Raw genomic sequence first — 22,466 nt, forward strand, 5'->3', positions numbered from 1 at the left:
TATGCATGAACAGTAGACATTTATTGAGAATGCAAGATATTTTGTTTTACATAGGAAGTCAATTAGAATGAAAAGAAACAAGTTCCTATGTAACAGAATTGAACATCCTTGGTCTCACGGTGTGAACACAACGTATTTGTGCGTGTTGCTCAGTCATCTACTGTGATGTTACGGAACAGGTAAGCCATGGACTCTCCATTGTGGATGCGTCGGATGGCCTCGGCCAGGATCATACTGACGTCCACTGTCTTGATCTTGGGACACTGGAGCTTCTGGACCTCATGAGGAACTGTATTGGTCACCACTACCTGGGGGCACAAGGACACAAAATGTAGAGCTCAATTACAGCAGGCACTATGTTTAAGAACGCAAAGTTTTCTTTTGCATATTACTGTATTGGGGTATCGGTTTGTGAAAGCATACATTTGTTTGATTTATCCAGCAAATAGACATAATTCCGACCCTTGTGCAGCTTCAAGTATCGGAGCAGCACAGACTACCTACAAAAATGGTTCGGTGTTCGAAAAAAACAGACATTTCAGGCTTAATAAAAGCCTGTGCGAGTACAGCCTGTGTCCTTCCTCTTACCTCATCGATGGCGGATTCCTCTATGAGTCGCGGGGCCTCTGCTGAGAGCAGGCCGTGTGTCGCCATGATATAGATCTTATAGGCCCCTCGCTCTTTCAGAATCTCAGCCGCCGCCACAAAGTCCTCCACGTCATCTATGATGTCATCCTGAGAGAGGGAAAGACAAGGACAAAATAACCGTTATTAGCATCTAAATAACACACGAGATCTGTATCATACAGTATGTCCAAATACAGGTTACATGAGAACTTCCTCAGAACAGTGGGTGTAAAACTTAAATAGTTTATATACAGTTGAAGGCAGAAGTATGCATGCATTTACGTTGGAGTCATTAAAACTAATTGGAGTCATTAACTCCACAAATTTCTTGTTTAATGAACAAACTATAGTTTTTGCAAGTCGGTTAGGACATCTAATTTGTGCATGACAAGTCATTTTTTCAACAATTGTTTACAGATTATTTCACTTATGATTCACTGCATCACAATTCCAGTGGGTCAGAAGTTTAAAGGCACAGGCAACTTAGTGTATGTAAACAGCTTGGAAAATTCCAGAAAATGTAGTCATGGCTTCAGAAGCTTCTGATAAATGATGTCAATTAGCCTGAGTCAATTGGAGGTGTACCTGTGGATGCATTTCAAGGCCTACCTTCAAACTCAGTGCCTCCTTGCTTGACATCATGGGAAAAGCAAAAGAAAATCAGCCAAGACCCCAGAAATAAATGGAAGACCTCCACAAGTCTGGTTCATTCTTGGAAGCAATTTCCAAAACGCCTCAAGGAACCACGTTCATATGTACAAACAATAGTACACAAGTATAAACACCATGGGACCACGCAGCTGTCATAATGCTCAGGAAGGAGACACCTAGAGATGAACTTACTTTGGTGCGAAAAGTGCAAATCAATCCCAGAACAGCAGCAAAAAACCTTGAAGATGCTGGAGGAAACAGGTACAAAAGTATCTATTTCCACAGTAAAACGAGTCCTATATCGACATAACATGAAAGGCCGCTCCGCAAGGAATAAGCCACTGCTCCAAAACCGCCATAAAAAGCCAGACCACGGTTTACAACTGCACATGGGGACAAAGATTGTACTTTTTGGTGAAATGTCCTCTGGTCTGATGGAACAAAAATAGAACTGTTTCGCCATAATGACCATCGTTACATTTGGAGGAAAAAGAGGCAGGCTTGCAAGCCGAAGAACACCATCCCAACTGTGAAGCACGGGGGAGGCAGCATCATGTTGTGGGGGTGCTTTGCTGCAGGAGGGACTGGTGCAATTCACAAAATAGATGGCATCATGAGCAAAAGAAAATGATGTTGATATATTGAAGCAACATCAAGACATCAGTCAGGAAGTTAAAGCTTGGTCACAAGTGGGTTTTCCAAATGGGCAATGACTCCAAGCATACTTCCAAAGTTGTGACAAAATGGCTTAAGGACAAAAGTCAAGGTATTGGAGTGGCCATACAAAGCACTGACCTCAATCCCATAAAAAAAATCTGTTGGCAGAACTGAAAAAGCATGTGCGAGCAAGGAGGCCTACAAACCCGACTCAGTTACACCAGCTCTGTCAGGAGGAATGGGCCAAAATTCACCCAACGTATCGTGGGAAGCTTGTGGAAGGCTACCCGAAACGTTTGGCCCAAGTTAAACAATTTAAAGGCAATGCTACCAAATACTAATTGAATGTATGTAAACTTCTGACCCATTGGGAATGTGATGAAATAAATAAATCACTCTACTATTATTCTGACATTCCTCATTCTTAAAATAAAGTGGTGATCCTAACTGACCTAAGACAGGGATTAAATGTCAGGAATTGTGAAAAACTGAGTTTAAATGTATTCGACAAAGGTTTATGTAAACTTCCGACTTCAAATGTAATTCTTGCTTATTAAAATAGCTTGGACAAAGCAGTTTTTTTGTTCCATAGGGGTCAAGGTTAAATATTAATGAGAGACGATAGAATCCTTACAACAATGATAGCGATGCGACCTCCCACATCTCCCACTACAGTGATAGGCGGTTTCTCCTTGGCCATCATTACTGAAAGAGAAAAGGAGAGAGGTTGATCACTACTTTCAAACCAGTGGTGCAGAGAAAATTAGGGGGGAAAAATGAGATTCAAATTATTGGGTTGAGGAGAACGAGGAAGAAGGGATCAAGTTCAACACCTGCAAAGACCATGCAAGACAGCTCTACCTCAATGTCCACAGACTGCTACAAGCGCTACAGAATAATCCTGGAAACTCTCATTTTGACAGAAGGGACAACAAGGTGAAATGATTTTGGCCACTAAGTATGGAGCAGCTTTAGGCATATTGGGATGGTAGCAACACATAACTCACGAGTATAGAGCTGTCTTCCATTCCACAAATCAAACATCCGGTTTGGGATTTAGGGATCCACACAGCAACCCCATGCCATGCCAAATCACAACCAACATCAAACCAGCGTCCTCATCATCAGTCCAGAGGCGTCCAAACCAGATGTCTGCGTATTTAAAAACTCAGGGTTGAATCGTGAGGCTCTACACATTTTTTTTTTTAAAGGCTTAAGGGAGAGGGGTGAGTTTTTAAATAAACAAGAATCATACCGTTGCTGAAAAATTCTAAACTAGGAATTGATCAAGAAAAAGGATGCAGGGGAACACAACCAAGCTTTTCATCATGCCTCACTGGGCCTCGGAGGTGCTTGCAATGTTTCCTTCATCTCCATTTGGAGTTAGAGACATAGTTAAATTGCCCAAATGCCATAACGTTTATGGGGAAATGATTGGCTCCATAAAATGTATGCCAATCACCAACCTGGCAGTGGAATACAGTAGGTGCCCTCTGGTAAGACATTTGCAGTAGCAGCCCTTTTGTTGGTTGCTTTGAAGGGGTCAAAGGTCAGATAAATGCTACATTTGAGGATGAGAGGCATGTTGAAGGGAATGTTGACAAGCCACACTGTTTCAGACGGGTATTAATTGTTGTGCAACTCCAAAGTATACATGGGAAGAGGCATGTATTTTTCCATGATACTTGCATGAATGCATCCAGCAGATTCTTAATGCCATCGGTAGGGTTGAATGCAATGATTTTATTATTAGAATTTTGGAAGTTCACAGTTAATTGTGTATTAGACCTAAAGGCATGTAAATGTAAAAAATGTATGAAGTGAGGAATACTGTACAATGTAAACTTGGGATTCTCTCAAAGGCCTTGACACCAATTTGGAGGTGAAGAAATCTGCTGTTTTACAGATACCTTGTTTCAATAATCATACCAGATTTGGTGACAGCCAACAGTCTAAACCAGGAGAGGTCTTCAGGCTTCACTGAGGTCCGGAAGGCACCACTTAAAATTGACGACATTTCCTCATCGTCCAAATTTTAAAAATAAAATAAATAGTCCTCTATCCATTGCTTTTGGAATTTCCGATGCTCCCACAACTGTCTGGCTTTCGTTTCAATGGCTGCTAGCAGGCTGAGTAAAAAGTGAAGAGACTATAATTGTAGGACCATTATCATCTCTACACAGTTCAGATGTGGTTTTAGTCATTTCGATGTCAACTGAGCTTTTCCCCTGACTGTTTGTTTTTGTTTTAACTCAAACCCCCAGATATGTTTGACCCCCCGCCCTCGGTCTAAACACTTAACTGAGACCTTCACAAACAGGGATTTAGAAGGTCAATGCTGCTAGAAATGGAAACTGCCTCAGTAGACATCAACATTACATGCAGGCAGGTATAAAAGACCACAGATAGTATTGCAGGATAAGGGGTTAGAGGAAGAGAGAGTGGAGCATTACGGTCGTACTTGGGAGCTCTATGCCTGGGAATGAAGCCTGGTGCCTCCCTGTGTCTTCAAAAGATAAATGGTATACAAATGGTCAACACTCATATACAGAGAGTATATAATCGACAGACAGACAAAGGCAGCATACAGACAATTCCAGAACTGAAGACAGGCCTTCTGGTCCTATTTATCCAAGGCAATAAAATAAAAGTTTAATATAGAAGAATAACACAGTGAAAAAAGCGAAGATTAAAACGTGTCACTTTGCTCCGTATCTGAATTTAGCTGCTGTTTTGATAATGTTCGTACCCTGTTCCTGTATAAAGGAGGGGAGAAATGGGGAGGAGTATGAGATAAATAAAAACCGCTGCTGTATGAAAGGAGGATGAAGAAGAAGAAAAAGAGGGTGAGAAGATAAATCCAGAGGCTGTGTGGAGGAGAGGAACGAGGAGGAGGTTAGAGGGGAATGGATGCCTGTTATTGCCTGCAGTATTTCACAGGCTGCTGAGAAGGAGTGCTTTGTTGCTGAACCAACACATACTACAGCCCTGACTGGCTGAACACTCCAGTTGTCCACTGTCAGCATGAGGACAATGTGTGGAGGTCCTCTTTGCTACTGGTGCCTTAGGGCATTTAGGGCTGGATATTTTTACAGCATTTCTGTGACAATTGGATTTGTAAAAAAATAACTTGCTATGGGTTGTTATTCAGACATATTACCACTTTTCCAGTCCATAAATGTAAAATATAGTATGTTCTGTTTTCTGTAAATACTGTTCCATTAGATCTCTGTAAAGCCTCCGTTTGACCCAATGCCATGTTTTACAGTGACTCTACAATGGATAGGATCAGAGTCTGGGTGTATGTCCGTTCACAAGTGTATGCATGCTGCATGGGAGGCCCATCCCAGTGCCGTCTACTCCCCATAAGCAGTGAGAATTTAACCCTGCTGTTCAGACTCATTACATCTCTATGGATTCCTCAGATAGACAGCAGTCAGGGCTCAATTCATCCTGTTCTGTGACACTAGTGGTTACATACCACTGTCTGCTGATTAGGCAGACTATATACGAGAGCAACGCAACAGTGATTTGTGTGTTTTAGGGTCAAAGGCAGGGGTATTTTCTAGTGCGTGTGTGCACATGTGTGTGTGTCTGGGGGTCTTACATGGCAGCTCCAGACCAGGGTGACCAGAGGTGGTGCGTCCTGAAGACATTGGAGGGGGTGAGTGTCTTCCGTCGGCCATGTCAGACTCTGAACACTGGGCCTCGCCGTGCATCACCGCCAGGCCCAGCCGCAGCCTCTCGGCATAGGATTGAGCCCTGGAACACACACACAAAAATGATTTAAATACATACAGAGCAAACACAGTTACCCACAAATCTGCAGCCACAAACACACTTCACATCATTCACTATCCATCTTGCTGGAAAACTCCCAACCTTTATGTTACCTCTTGGCTGCCGAAGGAGACTTTGCAACGATAATGGCATTTCTGTAGTCTGGAATCTAGAAACAAATACATTATCCAACATGATTTCACAGTTCAACACCACATTAAACTGTAGTCAACAAATGCATGATATGATTGAAATGACACAAGTGACTGGAGGATTCTGGGTAATGTAGTCTTACTTCCTCCTGGATGTACTGTAGCAGGAAGGGTGAGGCACGCAGGTTATCAACAGGGAAACTGAAGAAGCCCTGGATCTCCTTCTGGTGTAGGTCCATGGTGATGATGTGAGTCAGCCCTGTGATAACACAAGTGGGTCAAGCCAGTGGTCTAAAATACTTAAGTATATCAAGAGAACATCCCTATTCATCCCTTCTGCCTGTGATCTGGTAGACTCACTAAACATAAATGCTTTGCTTGTACATTATGCATTTTGTCGTGTGACCCTGGTTATCCTTACATAATAATAAACTACTCAACCGTGCCATCTGGTTTGCTTAATAAGCCATTTTAAATTATTTATACTTTTGCAATTACATTTACTTTTGATAGCCAAGTATATTTATAACCAAATACTTTTAGACTTTTACTCAAGTAGTATTTTACTAGGTGACTTCCACTTGAGTAATTTCCTATTAAAAAAAGGTATCTTCACTTTTACTCAAGTATGACAATTGGGTACTTTTTCCACCACTGGGTCAAGCAACACCCTGGCTAGACTGGCTTGTGTAGGTCCGTGTGCGAACTATAATTTTGTCCATCCCCACCAGACACGTGTGTGAAAACCAAGTGTGAATCAATTATATTAATGTCGGGGCAGATCGAAACAAAAACATTCAGACATTTATGTAGCTAGCGGTTGCCAGCTAGTTGACCTGGGAGATGAACATTGGATTGTTATTTAACCTGACATGCATATGGTCCTCTTTTTAGATGTTAGACTCCGGGTTATACAAAATTGTGTTTCTCTACTCTGACGATTAATCCACAGATCAAAGATAACCAACGGTTTCTCGTTAGTCTTTCAAGCCCCCACATGGGTTTGTAAACCTGCGAGGACCAAACCGAGCTCTATTCTGGCGTCCGGCAAACCGGACGCTCGTTGACGCACAAGTGCAATGTGGATGAAATGATTGAATAACATGCATGTGTACATTTGAGGACTTTTTTTTGTTGCCGAGTTTATATGTCAACATAGCTCAAGCAATAGGAAGCGCTCTCGTCCATTTATATGCAGACGATAGTCTTATTCTCAGCTGGCCCCTCCCCGGATTGTGTGTAAAACACTCTACAACAAAGCTATCTTAGTGTCCAACAAGCTCTCACTGCCGTTAACCTTGTTCTGAACACCTCCAAAACAAAAGGTCATGTGGTTTGGTAATACGAATGCCCCACTCGGTGTGATTGCTACCTCTGAGGATTTAGAGCTTGAGGTAGTCACCTCATACAAGTACTTAGGAGTATACAGTGTCTTGCGAAAGTATTCGGCCCCCTTTAACTTTGCGACCTTTTGCCACATTTCAGGCTTCAAACATAAAGATATAAAACTGTATTTTTTTGTGATGAATCAACAACAAGTGGGACACAATCATGAAGTGGAACGACATTTATTGGATATTTCAAACTTTTTTAACAAATCAAAAACTGAAAAATTAGGCGTGCAAAATTATTCAGCCCCCTTAAGATAATACTTTGTAGCGCCACCTTTTGCTGCGATTACAGCTGTAAGTCGCTTGGGGTATGTCTATCAGTTTTGCACATAGAGAGACTGAATTTTTTCCCCATTCCTCCTTGCAAAACCGCTCGAGCTCAGTGAGGTTGGATGGAGAGCATTTGTGAACAGCAGTTTTCAGTTCGTTCCACAGATTCTCGATTGGATTCAGGTCTGGACTTTGACTTGGCCATTCTAACACCTGGATATGTTTATTTTTGAACCATTCCATTGTAGATTTTGCTTTATGTTTTGGATCATTGTCTTGTTGGAAGACAAATCTCCATCCCAGTCTCAGGTCTTTTGAAGACTCCATCATGTTTTCTTCCAGAATGGTCCTGTATTTGGCTCCATCCATCTTCCCATCAATTTTAACCATCTTCCCTGTCCCTGCTGAAGAAAAGCAGGCCCAAACCATGATGCTGCCACCACCATGTTTGACAGTGTGGATGGTGTTCTGGTTGATGAGCTGTGTTGCTTTTACGCCAAACATAACATTTTGCATTGTTGCCAAAAAGTTCAATTTTGGTTTCATCTGACCAGAGCACCTTCTTCCACATGTTTGGTGTGTCTCCCAGGTGGCTTGTGGCAAACTTTAAACACTTTTTATGGATATCTTTAAGAAATGGCTTTCTTCTTGCCACTCTTCCATAAAGGCCAGATTTGTGCAATATACGACTGATTGTTGTCCTATGGACAGAGTCTCCCACCTCAGCTGTAGATCTCTGCAGTTCATCCAGAGTGATCATGGGCCTCTTGGCTGCATCTCTGATCAGTCTTCTCCTTGTATGAGCTGAAAGTTTAGAGGGACGGCCAGGTCTTGGTAGATTTGCAGTGGTCTGATACTCCTTCCATTTCAATATTAGCGCTTGCACAGTGCTCCTTGGGATGTTTAAAGCTTGGTAAATCTTTTTGTATCCAAATCCGGCTTTAAACTTCTTCACAACAGTATCTCGGACCTGCCTGGTGTGTTCCTTGTTCTTCATGATGCTCTCTGCGCTTTTAACGGACCTCTGAGACTATCACAGTGCAGGTGCATTGATACGGAGACTTGATTACATACAGGTGGATTGTATTTATCATCATTAGTCATTTAGGTCAACATTGGATTATTCAGAGATCCTCACTTTACTTCTGGAGAGAGTTTGCTGCACTGAAAGTAAAGGGGCTGAATAATTTTGCATGCCCAATTTTTCAGTTTTTGATTTGTTAAAAAAGTTTGAAATATCCAATAAATGTTGTTCCACTTCATGATTGTGTCCCACTTGTTTATTCTTCACAAAAAAAATACAGTTTTATATCTTTATGTTTGAAGCCTGAAATATGGCAAAAGGTCGCAAAGTTCAAGGGGGCCGAATACTTTCGCACGGCACTGTAGATAGATGGTACACATCAAAGCTGGAGGCTATCGTAGTCGCTCCTCTTTCACCCCAGCTGCCAAACTAACCCTGATTCAGATGACCATGCTACTCATGCTAGACTACGGAGATGTAATTTATAGATCGGCAGGAAAGTGTGCTCTCGAGCCGCTAGATGTTCTTTACCATTCGGCCATCAGATTTGCCACCAATGTTCCTTATAGGTCACATCACTGCAATCTATACTCCTCTATAACCTGGTCATCACTGTATACCCGACGCAAAACCCACTGGTTGAGCCCCATTTATAAAAACACCCTTATGGCCTCACTCCCTCCTGAAGCCCTGATCCTCCACATACACTCGTTCTGTCAGTCACATTCTGCTAAAGGCCCCCATGCAAACACATCCCTGGGTTGCTCCTCTTTTCAGTTCACTGCAGCTAGCGACTGTAACGAGTTGCAAAAAAAAAAAAAAAAAAAAAAAAACCCACCCTGGACCGTTCTCTCTCCATCTCTTCATTCAAAGAGTCAAGCATGGACACTCTTACTGACAGTTGTGGCTGCTTTGCATGATGCATTGTTGTCTCTACCTTCTTGCTGTGCCCAATAATGTTTGTACCATGTTGTGCTGCTACCATGTTGCTCTGCTGCTATGTTGTTGTCATGTTGTGTTTCTGCCATGCTGTGTGTTTTGTCCTACATTTTGACGGCCTTTTCGTAGGCCGTCATAGTAAATAAGAATTTGTTCTTAACAGACTTGCTTAGTTAAATTAAAGGTTGAATATAAAATAAATTACAAATTTCCAAAACGTACTATAAGTTACAAATTCGCAAAACGTATGATGCGGTTTAGGTTAGCTAAAAGGGTTAGGGTTAGCCAACATGCTAAGTAGTCGAAAAGTAGCTTAAATGCTGAAGTCATCCGTGATGAAATTCGAACTCGCAACCTTTGGGTTGCTAGACGGTCGCCTTATAAGCCCACCCACCAGACTTCAAATTTTAGCCTGAGACCACGTCTTATGTAAGCATACGTAACATATTCAATTTCCGTGTCCAGGATTTACATTTCCTGCTACGTCTAATAGATCATCAAGGACAACAACCACCCGAGCCACTGCCTGTTCACCCAGCTATCATCCAGAAGGCGAGGTCAGTACAGCTGCATCAAAGCAGGGACCGAGAGACTGCTTCTATCTCAAGGCCATCAGACTGTTAAATAGCCATCACGAGCACATTAGAGGTTGCTGCCTAAATACATATACTTGAAATCATTGGCCACCAATAATTGGAACATTAGTTACTTTAATAATGTTTCCATATTTTGCATTACTCTTCTCATATGTATATAATGTATTTTAGTATACTGTATCTTAGTCTAAGCCGCTCTGACATTGTTCTTCCATATATTTATATATTCGTAATGCCATTCCTTTACTTATTTGTGTGTATTGTTGTGATATTGTTAAGATTTACTTGTTAGATATTACTGCACTGCTGGAGCTAGAAACAAGCATTTTGCTACACCCACAATAACACCCACAATAACATCTGCTAAACATCTGCTAAACATGTGTATGTGACCAATCCAATTTGAGACCAGGCTGCGTTACCTCACAGTATGTGGTAAAGCATTTTTCCCTTCATAATAACTGTGTATAACCCCTACCAAATTATCCATTTGTGTACAACTTATCTTAGCAGAGTTTTAACCATCTTCCTACAACATCGTAATAATTTACGCAACAAAAATAATTGGTATCACAACAACGAGAAAATACAGTAGCCATTTAGTAACATACCGGCTTTAGCGAGCATGGAGGCCAGCAGCTTGCAGACAATCGAGCCCCTCTTCCTCATCTTGCACTGCTTGCTGTAAGGGAAGTAGGGGATGACCCCAATGATGTTCTTGGCACAGTTAGTCTTGAGAGCGTAGGCCATGACCAGCAGCTCCATGATGGCCGTGTTCACGTCTCTGGGTAGGACAAAATAACCATTCAAAAAGGCAAAGGAGACAAATGGATAGAGGTAAGATAAGAGAGTCAAGAGTAGTTATTGTAGATATTTCAGTAAACTGTTGAATAAAACTTGTGTTATGGTTTTAAATTTGCATGTCATAGTAACTGACGTGGTATAGAATTCAAGATGTCGGCGGGTCTCGAGACCACATTAGCCCACAGAAGGGTCGCTCTAGGAGTTAAACACTAGTCTTTCTTGACACACATTCACTACACATTTGAGTATGACGCTAGTCAGTATCCTACAATGTTAACTTAATACTTACTTGAGCGCCACACTAACAGTCGTTCCCTAAACCCTGAAGTATAACCTTGAAAGCTACGGGGCATTTCTAAATAATTAAGCCTCGAGATCGGCCAGTTCATGAGAGAAGCAGAGGCAAACATTGATGGGGACTTGATGCACTGTTACTAACTATAATTAGTAGCTTAACTAATACAAAAAGAGTGCAATGCGGTAGTGCCAGAGTAGATTTGGCCTAGGCAGCATCCTGAAACAGCAGCGCCAACCACAATCATTAAAGGGTAACAACCCCAATTTCACCCTTTGCCCAACCCTACATATGTTCTAAAAATGCATTCAGGCTAGAAGTTGAGTGTGTGTGTGTGTGTGTGGGGGGGGGGATTATTCATATTCATTTTGGGGGTGGGTAAACAGTAGTCACCAAGTTCCTGACATCTATTGCCACTTGCGGTTTAAGATCGAATCCCCCTTGGGATGCAAAGGATATTGATTTTAAAAATGGACTCACATTTATTGCAGTATTGTGTTGGGGAAAAAAATGCAATAGTCACCTTAAATTAAGATTAGGGGCTCAATTCAATCCAACCTGTATTGCATTGTATACGCAGTAGCTCTTTTTCCAATGGTCAAATTAACTCAGATTGGTCTTGGGTACCAGGGCCGGCCCGCTCATAGGATTAGGTGGCCGCCTATGGTGGCAGATTGACTAGAACGCTATTTTCTGAGCTAAATTGACCAAGATTCACCTCCAACATCAGTAATTCTACCCAAAAACAATGACAAAGTGAGCGCTGATGCTGCCCTATGATAAGCAGTGCAAACTCTGTCAAAAGCAGGGACGCAAAATATTTCTCTTGTCCATTCCAAGTGCACCTCTCCGGGGCGCTGTTGGAGAGACAGCGCTGCGGCGTTCCACCAACATACCATAAAAAGAAATGACATAAATCATGTAGCATATGGTAGAGAGAGTATGTGGCCTTTTCTGTAGGCTACAGGCTGGAGATAAAATGTATAACAGCGTAAAACAACGTAATGAGACGGACACTTTTTTAAATGTATTTTTTACATCATACAGGTTTCTCCAATCAAATAGCCCAACCTAAACGGCGTTCCAATCAAATAGCCCAACCTAAACGGCGTTCCAATCAAATAGCCCAACCTAAACGGCGTTCCAATCAAATAGCCCAACCTAAACGGCGTTCCAATCAAATAGCCCAACCTAAACGGCGTTCCAATCAAATAGCCCAACCTAAACGGCGTTCCAATCAAATAGCCCAACCTAAACGGCGTTCCAATCAAATAGCCCAACCTAAACGGCGTTCCAATCAAATAGCCCAACCTAAACAGCGTTCCAATCAAATAGCCCAACCTAAACGGCGTTCCAATCAAATAGCCCAACCTAAATCGTTCCAATCAAATAGCCCAACCTAAACGGCGTTCCAATCAAATAGCCCAACCTAAACGGCGTTCCAATCAAATAGCCCAACCTAAACGGCGTTCCAATCAAATAGCCCAACCTAAACGGCGTTCCAATCAAATAGCCCAACCTAAACGGCGTTCCAATCAAATAGCCCAACCTAAACGGCGTTCCAATCAAATAGCCCAACCTAAACGGCGTTCCAATCAAATAAAGAATGTGCTGACATTATCAAACATATCCTAACGACAGGACAGGTCAAAGTAAAATAGACAGCCAGGCTCCTCAGAATTGCTGTCCAGGACATTCATCCCGTGGGATACATTTCATGATCAGTGGTTTCAAGTTTGTATACGTACATTTTTTACACGCTGATATTAGTGAAAAAGAAAATCCTCCATTTCTCACTGTGTAAACACATTGCAAATAGGCTCAGGATAACTCCTACTGATAAAATTGGATAGGTGATACAGCTTAAATAGCCAAATTGATTTGTCACAGGAATAATAAAGCCAATGCAACGGCCTGTTTTACAAATGATGGGCCTACACCATTGTGGGCTGACATGGTAGGCTGCACCCCAGTAAGCACGGACCGACACAGTCTTTTGGACATATTTTTTGTGTTTTACCAATGGTAGGCCTACCACACAGATGGGCATTCATAAAATTACATTTTAGACAACACTGTAGGCCAGGGATGATTCGTGTCACACTTTTGCCCTAGATAACACATCTGACACCAATAATCAACTAATCATTATCTTCAGTTTAGAATGAAATTCATTTCAGCAGCTGTGTTGACTAGGGATGTGGAGAAAGTTGACTCCCCTCCCACCCCCAAGAACTGGAGTTCCCCATCCCTGCAGTAGGCTATACCTCAGTAAGCACAGACCGATGCTGATGCCCTTTGGACATTTTTTTGTCCGGTCTGGGCCAGCCTTTATTTGGAACAAACAGACATCTATGAATTACATCTTGTCAACTTTCATTAAGAACCTAAATTGAACGTCTTTCCAACATATTTTTGCTTACTGGGACTATTCTTGAAGGGACGGCAATTTTTTGGTCTAGCCTAAGGGTGCAGAACCGGCGAGTAAAACCCTACAACTACTACCAGGGATAAATATTGTAAATTAAAGGTTTGAAATAAAAATGTATATCTTGCTCATGTGGGGTTAGAACTCCAAACCATTGAACTATGAGCCACAAATTAGTCATAGCAGTTGGGAGAAAATATGAGTTGACATGGCCACCTTTGTCACCCATTTCTCGTATGATATACATACAAATGTAAAAATGTAGAATCCTCATAGCCCCCGTTTTTATTCTTCGTAAAAGCACATAAGTGTATAAAACGGTAATCAAAAACATTGAATTTGGTCATATGTGGAAATGTGCCTTACTGCCTTTTGAATTTTGTGTAACGTCAGTAGTTTAGTCAAGGAAGCCTCATGCAAAATATATTGGCACACTCCACTTACCAAGACCAGTGTAAAAAAGGAGTGCTGTCACCTGCTTTAATAGTGAGCCTTGAGGTGGTACCAACCGGCACATCTAGAAGGGAGTGGATTTCATACCAAACACCACCCTTGAGAAGCTGAAGAGGTACCTTCTCAAGGTGCCTTCTTTACATTATGACTTCAAATGGTTGAATTTAACAGCTAGGGACAAAAAGAGTTAGATTTACTACTAAAATACCTAAACATATCCCTTCTGCAATGAACTGTCAAAATGAAGACCAGAATTGATGTGTTTCACTATAAATAAGCCAAAAACATCTGGTTTTCGATTAAAATAAATAGAAAGTTCAGGAAAGTTACTCTTTACAGGTCAGTGCCCCCTAGCTGGCTGTTAATATTGCTCTCACTTCACCCGGCAGCTTCTGCCAACCAATGAATGACATAACCACTGGATGAAAAGATGTTGGTAGAGACAAGAGACCAGAGACCCACTGGGGTACTTCTGACTGATCAGCAATGTCTGCCTAATTTCACAAGGGAATACATTTACTTTCCTCTCATCTAGTTTCTAATGATCCATTTGGTTCTGTGGCGATACTGCATATTCCACCAACTAGAATATACACACTCATTTCAGATGGTGTAAATGAAATGATACCCGGATCCTCTCACCTTGGAATGGTCTGAATGATAAAGATGTCTTGACCACGAACAGACTCTTTCACATCCACCCTAGTTTCTGTAAATAAAAAAACAAAGCAAATCAGTTCCAGAAGCAAGTAACCCAACATACAGTATGCCGACCATCATCTACGGTGTACTCGGAAGGTATTCAGACCCCTTGATTTTCTCACGTTACAGCCTTATTGTGAAATTGATTAAATAAAAAGGTTTATTCAATCTACACACTATACCCTATAATGATAAAAGTAAAGTTTTTTTTTAATTGCACAGTTATATAAAAATATTATTATTATTACTAACATAAGTATTCAGACCCTTTGCTATGAGACTCGAAATTGAGCACAGGTGCATCCTGTTCCCAATGATCATCCTTGAGATGTTTCTACAACATGGTTGAAAAATTTGGAAATACACACACCTGTCTAGATAACGACCCACAGTTGAGAGTTCATGTCAGAGCGAAAACAAAGTCATGAGGTCGAAGGAATTGTCCATAGAGCCCCGAGACAGGATTGTGTCAAGGCACAGATCTGGGAAAAGGTACCAAAAAAAATGTTGGCAGCATTGAAGGTCCCCAAGAACACAGTGGCTCCATTCTTAAATGGAAGAAGTTTGGGAACCACCAAGACTTCCTAGAGCTGGCCGTCCTTGGTCAGGGAGGTGTCATGGTGGTGGCAGCATGCTGTGGGGATGTTTTTCAGCAGCAGGACAGGATTGAGGGAAAGATGAACTGACCAAAGTAGAGAAAGATCCTTGATGAAAACCTGCTCCAGAGTGCTCTGGACATCGACCCTAAGTGGGGGCGGAAGTGTAGCCTAGAGGTTAGAGTGTTGGACTAGTAACCGGAAGGTTGCAAGTTCAAACCCCTGAGCTGACAAGGTAAAACTCTTGTCGTTCTGCCCCTGAACAGGCAGTTAACCCACTGTTCCGAGGCAGTCATTGAACATAAAAATGTGTTCGTAACTGACTTACCTAGTTAAATAAAGGTTTTTAAGAAATGTTTAAACACAGCCAAGATAACGCAAGAGTGGCTTTGGGACAAGCCTCTGAAAGTCATTGAGCCAGAGCCCGGACTTAAACCCGATCGAACATCTCTGGAGAGACCTGGAAATAACTGTGCAGCGACGCTCCCCATCGTATCTGACAGAGGTTGAGCCAATCTGCAGAGAAATATGAAAGGAACTCCAAATACAGGTGTACCAAGCTTGTAGCATCATACCCAAGAACACTTGAGGCTGTAATCGCTGCCAAAGCTGCTTCAACAAACTACTGAGTAAAGGGACATAACGTGATATTTTTGCAAATGTATTAAAAATAAAAACCATCTAAACCTATTTTTGCTTTGTCATTGTGGTATTGTGTATGGATTGATGAAAGAAAACCATTTAATACATTTTAGAATAGGGCTGTGGAAAAGGTCAGGGGTCTGAATACTTTACGAATGCACTGTATACCAGGGACATTTAACTCTCACACTATGAGGTCCAGAGCCTGCTGGTTCTCTGTTCTACCTGATAATTACTTGCACACCTAGGTGTCCCAGTTCTAAATCAGTCCCTGATTAAAGGGGAACAATGAAAATATGCAGTGGAACTGGCTTCGAGGTCCAGATTTGAGTTTGAGGGATCTATACTATAGTGCTATAGTAAGCCTATAGATTTGATATACACTGAGTGTACAAAACATTAAAGGACATCTGCTCTTTCCATGACAGACTGACCAGATGAAATCTATGATCCCTTATTGATGTCAGTTGTTAATAAATCCACTTCAAAATCAGTGTAGATGAAGGGGAGGAGACAAAGGTTAAAATCCTTCTTTACCGAAGACAATTGAGAGATGGATTGTGTATGTGCGCCATTCAGAGGGTGAATGAGCAAGACAAAATATAGAAGTGCCTTAGAACAGGGTATGGTAGCAGGTGCACCGGTTTGTCAAGAACTACAACGTTGCTGGGTCTTTCACACTCAAGAGCTTCCCTGTGTGTCAAGAATGGTCCACCACCCAAAGACTATCCAGCCAACTTGACATTGGAATCAACATGGGCCAGCATCCCTGTGGAATGCTTTTGACCCCTTGTAGAGTCCATGCCCCACGAATCGAGGGCAAAAGTGTGGGGGGGGGTGTAATTCAATGTGACTAGTTTCAGGAAAACTCCTGTCGCATGTCACTACTTTCACATGAGAGGTATTTGAACGTAAACATATTTTTAAAATCAAAATGCTTATTTTTGGAATGTGAACTCTCAAGTGCCTTGTATGCCATCTGTAAATACAAATAAAATAGTTAAATTACGAGTCTAGTTGATTTAGCCATGGATAAAGACAGGAACCTTTCCACTAGCCATGAAATTAATGTTAATTGCAAGTTAAAGCGTACTGCTAGCTAGCTAACATTAGCTGGCTGGCTGGCTCGGTAGCTAACATTACGAGTTAAAGCGTACTGCTAGCTAGCTAACGTTAGCTGGCTGGCTGGCTCGGTAGCTAACATTACATGTATGATCTGTGTAATGTTATTCATATCTCAGAGCCATTTGCATTGCTAGCTATAGCCCATTGTTAGCTAGCTAAGTAACATTGAACCTAGTTGGTTAGCTTTAGCTACTTGTAGATTCATAAAGGACAGTAAAGTTATGAGTTGGGATTATGGGTCTTTGTTTAGCTAGCTACATGTCTAAAAAAAAAAAAAGGTTATTTTTAATTTTTTAAAGACTCCACTATGCAAGTAACCTTTCACTGTCCCGTTTACACCTTTATATGCTATGCATGTGACAAATAAACTTTAATTTATGAGATAGTGCGTGGATACCAGAGACGGTAATGTTAAGACCAACATGACCTGCAACAAAGACAAATTAGGATATAACGTTAGGCCAACAATTATTTTATTTAGTCACAATCACAGCCTTAAGATATTTTCTGTAATTAGCTTGCCATTAACTTGTAAATAATGATCTTGTTGTGAGTTTATTTTCCTATAATAATGAATACAAATTAGCTAAATTAATACATTGTCAGCTATATGATATGGTCATTATTTGAACTGGCAAGCCAGCTAAAGAGTTAGAAACTAACCAAAACATCGTTTAGAAAGTTGCTTTTAGTTGCCTGGTTTTCAAGACTGACAGAAACTAAATTCATTTTTAAACGGATGGGATTATTGGTGTTAAAATACACCAGTTATGCTATTTTGAACCACCAGGGTGCGGTCATCATACAGCCTGTCGTTTTTGTGTTTATACTTTTTCAGAACGACAAGTTTGATGTTGGACGACAATAGAATGCTCATGGTGTCACTGCAACAACTGTATATAGACATGTCAAAAGACATAGTATAAACCTTTAGTCTTAATCTTTGTTTAGTACACTACTGTACTCACACGGTTTAGCACATGGCCTCATGTGAATCCTTAAAGAGATGGGTGGGGCTAAGGCTTAAGAGGGTGTGAACAATAATGAACAGGTGTAGACAAAGAAGAGCTCTCCAATAGGTGTAACAAAACATTCAAGGGCCATTTTATCAAAAGTGAGGTTACATGTTTATCAACTTTCACAGAAGAAGTACTTTCCCAATTGTTCCTCAACTACTTTAATCCCATGTAAAAATGTAAAATAAAACTATTTAAAATGTTGCCACATAAGACCGAATTGAGCTGGTCGTTAAGAATATGTCCTTAATGTTTTGTACACTGTGTATACTGTATGAATCTGAAACGGATAACCTGGCATCTCACCTCTGTTGGACTCTTGGTAAACAACTGACTTTCCCAAGTCTACGCCAAGCCGTCTGCAAGGAGAGAAGGAATATGTTAGACAGTAAATAAACACACAACTAAATTGTCCACACACAGGAGGAATGCCCGCCTTGTAAGTAACACGCCCAACTGTCATCCATCAATATTATTAATAAGAACAATTATTATTATTGTGGAGGCTTATATATGACCTATTTCATATACGTACAAGTGTATTATGCACGTGTGGATTGGAAATGTGTTTTTTGCATATTAAAACTCAACGAGAGAGACAGAGAGTGGGGTCACACCCAGGGTCTGCCATTAGCAACAGTGACCCTGGAGCATTTAGGGTTAAGTGCCTTGCTCATGGGGACATCGGCAGATGTTTCACCTTGTCGGCTTGGCGATTTGAAGTAGCCACATTTGTTACTAGCCCAACAGTAACTGCTAGGCTACTTAACTAGTCCACTCATTTCTCAAATGCCCTGACCGTACAAAAACATTGAGTGAGAACAGTGAGAATGGCAAACGAAGTGGTTTATGACATGGCTACTCGCCATCCGCTGAAGTGAAAGCACTGATGTTGGGCGACTAGGCCTGGCTCGCAGTAGGCGTTCCAATTCATCCCGAAGGTGTTCAATTAGGTCGAGGTAAAGGGTTCTATGCAGGCCAGTCAAGTTCTTCCACACTGATCTCAACAAACTATTTCTGTATGGACCTTGATTTGTGCATGGGGGCATTGTCATGCTGATACAGGAAAGGGCCTCCCCTAAGCTGTAGTGTTAAGATTATCCTTCAGTGGAACTAAGGGGCAGAGCCAGAACCATGACAAACAGCCCCAGACCATTATTCCTCCACCAAACATTACAGTTGGCACTAAGAAGTCAGGCAGGTAGTGTTCTCTGGGCATCGGCCAAACCCAGATTCATCGGTCGGACTGCCAGATGGTGAAGCATGATTCATCACAGCAGATACCCCGATTCCACTGCTCCAGAGTCCAATGGCGGTGAGCTTCACACCACCTCAGTCGACACTTGGAATTGTGCATGGTGATCTTAGGCTTGTGAGGAGTTGGGTTAAATGCAGAAGACACATTTCAGTTGTACAACTGACTAGGTATCCCCCTTTCCCTTGTGTGTGGCGAACGGTTCTTGTGCTGACGTTGCTTCCAGAGGCAGTTTAGATGGCATCATGAGGAGGAACATTTTGTCGATATCTTGAAAATTTGTGTGGATATCTTAAAGCAAGATCTCAAGACATATCAGTCAGGAAGTTAAAGCTTGGTCGCAAATGGGTCTTCCAAATGGACAATGACCCCAAGCATACTTCCAAAGTTGTGGCAACATGGCTTAAGGACAACAAAATCAGGGTATTGGAGTGGCCATCACAGGCCCTGTCCTCAATCCCATAGACAATTTGTGGGAAGAACTGAAAAAGCATGTGCGAGCATGGAGGCCTACAAACCTGATTCAGTTACACAAGCTCTGTCAGGAGGAATGGGCCAAAATTCACCCAATTTATTGTGGGGAAGCTTGTGGAAGGCTACCTGAAATATTTGACCCAAGTTAAACAACTTCAAGGCCATGCTACCAAATACTAATTGAGTGCATGTAAACTTCTGACCCACTGGGAATGTGATGAAAGAAATAAAAGCTGAAATAAATCATTATCTCTACTATTATTCTGACATTTCACATTCTTAAAATAAAGTGGTCATCCTAACTGACCTAAGACAGAGAATTATTACTTGGATTAAATGTCAGGAATTGTGAAAACTGAGTTTAAATGTATTTGGCTAAGGTAAACTTGCTGAAAGCTAAAAGAAAGGAACAAGGTGGAGAGATAAGTGTGCCATTGTTGCAAAGTATCTCTAAACTGTAAATCAGATCTCTTAAGTTTTGTTCACTGTTCTATTATCTATACAATAGGCCATAATTGATTTTGGCACAATAGGCCTGGCATAGTCCCATTTTCAAGGAACTTTCCGTTTTGAGTGGATTATTTTGCTTAAAAACCTTTAGGCCAACCTATAGAAAAATAAAACAACTATGCATCTCTGCCCAGCCAGGCAAGGGTGTTTAGCATCCCCAGTGGCTCCGCTGTAAGCCTGCTTTCCAGGCACCTTCGCAATGGCCAAACTCTTGTTCCTAAAAATTATCCCTCTTTTTACCCCTTTTTCATGGTATTCAATTGGTAGTTACAGCCTTGTCTCATCGCTGCAACTCCTGGTATGGACTCGGGAGAGGTGAAGGTTGAGAGCCGTGCGTCCTCCGAAACATGACCCAACCAAGCCGCACTGCTTCTTGAAACAATACCGGCTTAAACCGGAAGCCAGCCACACCAATGTGTCAGAGGAAACACCTTACGTACACCTAGCGACCTTGTCAGCGTGCATGTGCCCAGCCTGCCACAGGAGTCGCTAGAACGCGATGGGACAAGGACATCCCTGCCAGCCAAACTCTCCCCTAACCCGGACGACGCTCGGCCAATTGTGCGGCGCCCCATGGGTCTCCCAGTCGCGACAGATTCTGAACTCAAACCAGGATCTCTAGTGGCACAGCTGGTACTGCGATGCAGTGCCTTAGACCACTGTGCCACTCGGGAGACCAGAAAGAATGTAATTGAATGAATTTTCTGACCAATGCATATTACATTTGTATCGGTTTGGGGTCTGCGGACCGATGCACTTGTATCTTAAAACATGTGAATCGGAAACACGGGGCAGTCTGGGGCCTGGGCAGCAGCTGTAACTGCTCCTATGTTTGAAATACTGTTTGCCAAGAATGGGATCGGTTTGTTAGCCAAGTTTGCTTGAAGTCTCTTAAAGTTATGAGACATCCTCTCTCATCCTTGCAATTTTGAGTGGCAGATTCTCTGGAGACTAGCGACCTAAAAGTAGACTTAATAGGCTGCTTTTACACAGACAGCCCAATTCGGATATTTTCAAACTACTTTTTTATTTTTTTAAGGAGTGGGGCAGTCCTGTCCCTTACTTGTTTTATTGTTTATTAGATATGAGAGAGGAACGTTTTTGCTAAAAGAGCACTGGGACGGATTCAAACCCACACTGGCAGCGGTAAATGTTCTCTAGAAGCCGCGGCCTATAACGCTAGACCAGTTGTTCCCAGGGGTACTTGGCCTATCCACAGGGGGTACTTGAGAAGACTCATGAGACCATAGGCCTACTGGTAAAATGCACGAGGGGGTACTCCGGCAGAGCAAAACTCAGTTGGTGGTACAGTAACTGAAATGGTTTGGGAACCACTGCGCTAGGACATCACTAATTTGTCTTTTAACTACGTTCAAATTTCAGTTGAAGAGAAGAAAAAAAAGTAATTTGAGTGAGTTGCAAGAGATTAATGTGAATGCGTAGCATATACTTACTCTGTGATCTTCTTGGCGAGCTCTGTGCATGCGGTGGTCGAGTTGGCAGAAAAGACACGGTACCCACTTTTTGAGATATTCATTGTTGAGTGACTATAAGAAAACGTTTAAGTGTGATAATGACAGACGAGACTTGAGGCTCAATAAAAGTCAATGACAACGTATTTTGCCTACTCACATTGACAATATCGACTATAAACAGCAGATTTAAGAACACGGAAATACGTCGAATGAATGCCGAATGTTACAAAATCTCAAAGTAAAAACACCGGCCTACATGTAGCTAACCTACATAACTGGCGTAAGTAAACAAGTCTATTTATCGATCGCAATATGACTGGTCTAACAGACTAGAAACGGATAAACTGAGTTGTTCCACATTCGCTACTCTATGAAAAACGCGCTCCACCTAATTCTTCAATTCGAAAAATATGTTGCAATAGAAGTACACTATAGCAGACTCGTATAATTTCAAAAAGTATACACAATGTTGCTTCTAGCGTAGCTAATGTAAACTTTGTAGAAATGAGGTTGCATCAAAGAGAAGAAACCGAGTCATTTCATTGGGTAGGCCAGGATTAACCTATTGGCAGTAGAATAATCCAATGCGAGTGCTGCTTTGGAA

The 22,466-nt window shown here is 41.7% G+C and overlaps 1 protein-coding gene across 3 annotated transcripts; it reads right to left on the reverse strand.

The window, feature by feature from the left end:
• Nucleotides 1–22,451, reverse strand: LOC124003342 (phosphoribosyl pyrophosphate synthase-associated protein 1-like). Of its 3 annotated transcripts, XM_046311508.1 has the most exons (12): nucleotides 22,020–22,451; nucleotides 21,842–21,934; nucleotides 18,455–18,507; nucleotides 14,710–14,776; nucleotides 10,699–10,871; nucleotides 6,011–6,126; nucleotides 5,829–5,884; nucleotides 5,543–5,697; nucleotides 4,397–4,441; nucleotides 2,570–2,640; nucleotides 589–735; nucleotides 1–308 (listed from the first exon to the last, which is right to left on the reverse strand). In XM_046311508.1, exons 2-12 carry the CDS (start codon nucleotides 21,922–21,924, stop codon nucleotides 150–152), a joined length of 1,125 nt encoding a protein of 374 aa, XP_046167464.1. In that variant the 5' UTR covers nucleotides 21,925–21,934; nucleotides 22,020–22,451; the 3' UTR covers nucleotides 1–149. The 3 variants fall into 3 exon arrangements, with proteins under 3 accessions (XP_046167464.1, XP_046167465.1, XP_046167466.1); XM_046311509.1 differs by having other exon boundaries at nucleotides 21,842–22,450; XM_046311510.1 differs by lacking the exon at nucleotides 4,397–4,441 and having other exon boundaries at nucleotides 21,842–22,447.
• Nucleotides 22,452–22,466: the final 15 nt, after the last annotated feature.

This window comes from Oncorhynchus gorbuscha, linkage group LG18 (genome assembly GCF_021184085.1).
Source record: "Oncorhynchus gorbuscha isolate QuinsamMale2020 ecotype Even-year linkage group LG18, OgorEven_v1.0, whole genome shotgun sequence".
Lineage (NCBI taxonomy): Eukaryota > Metazoa > Chordata > Actinopteri > Salmoniformes > Salmonidae > Oncorhynchus > Oncorhynchus gorbuscha.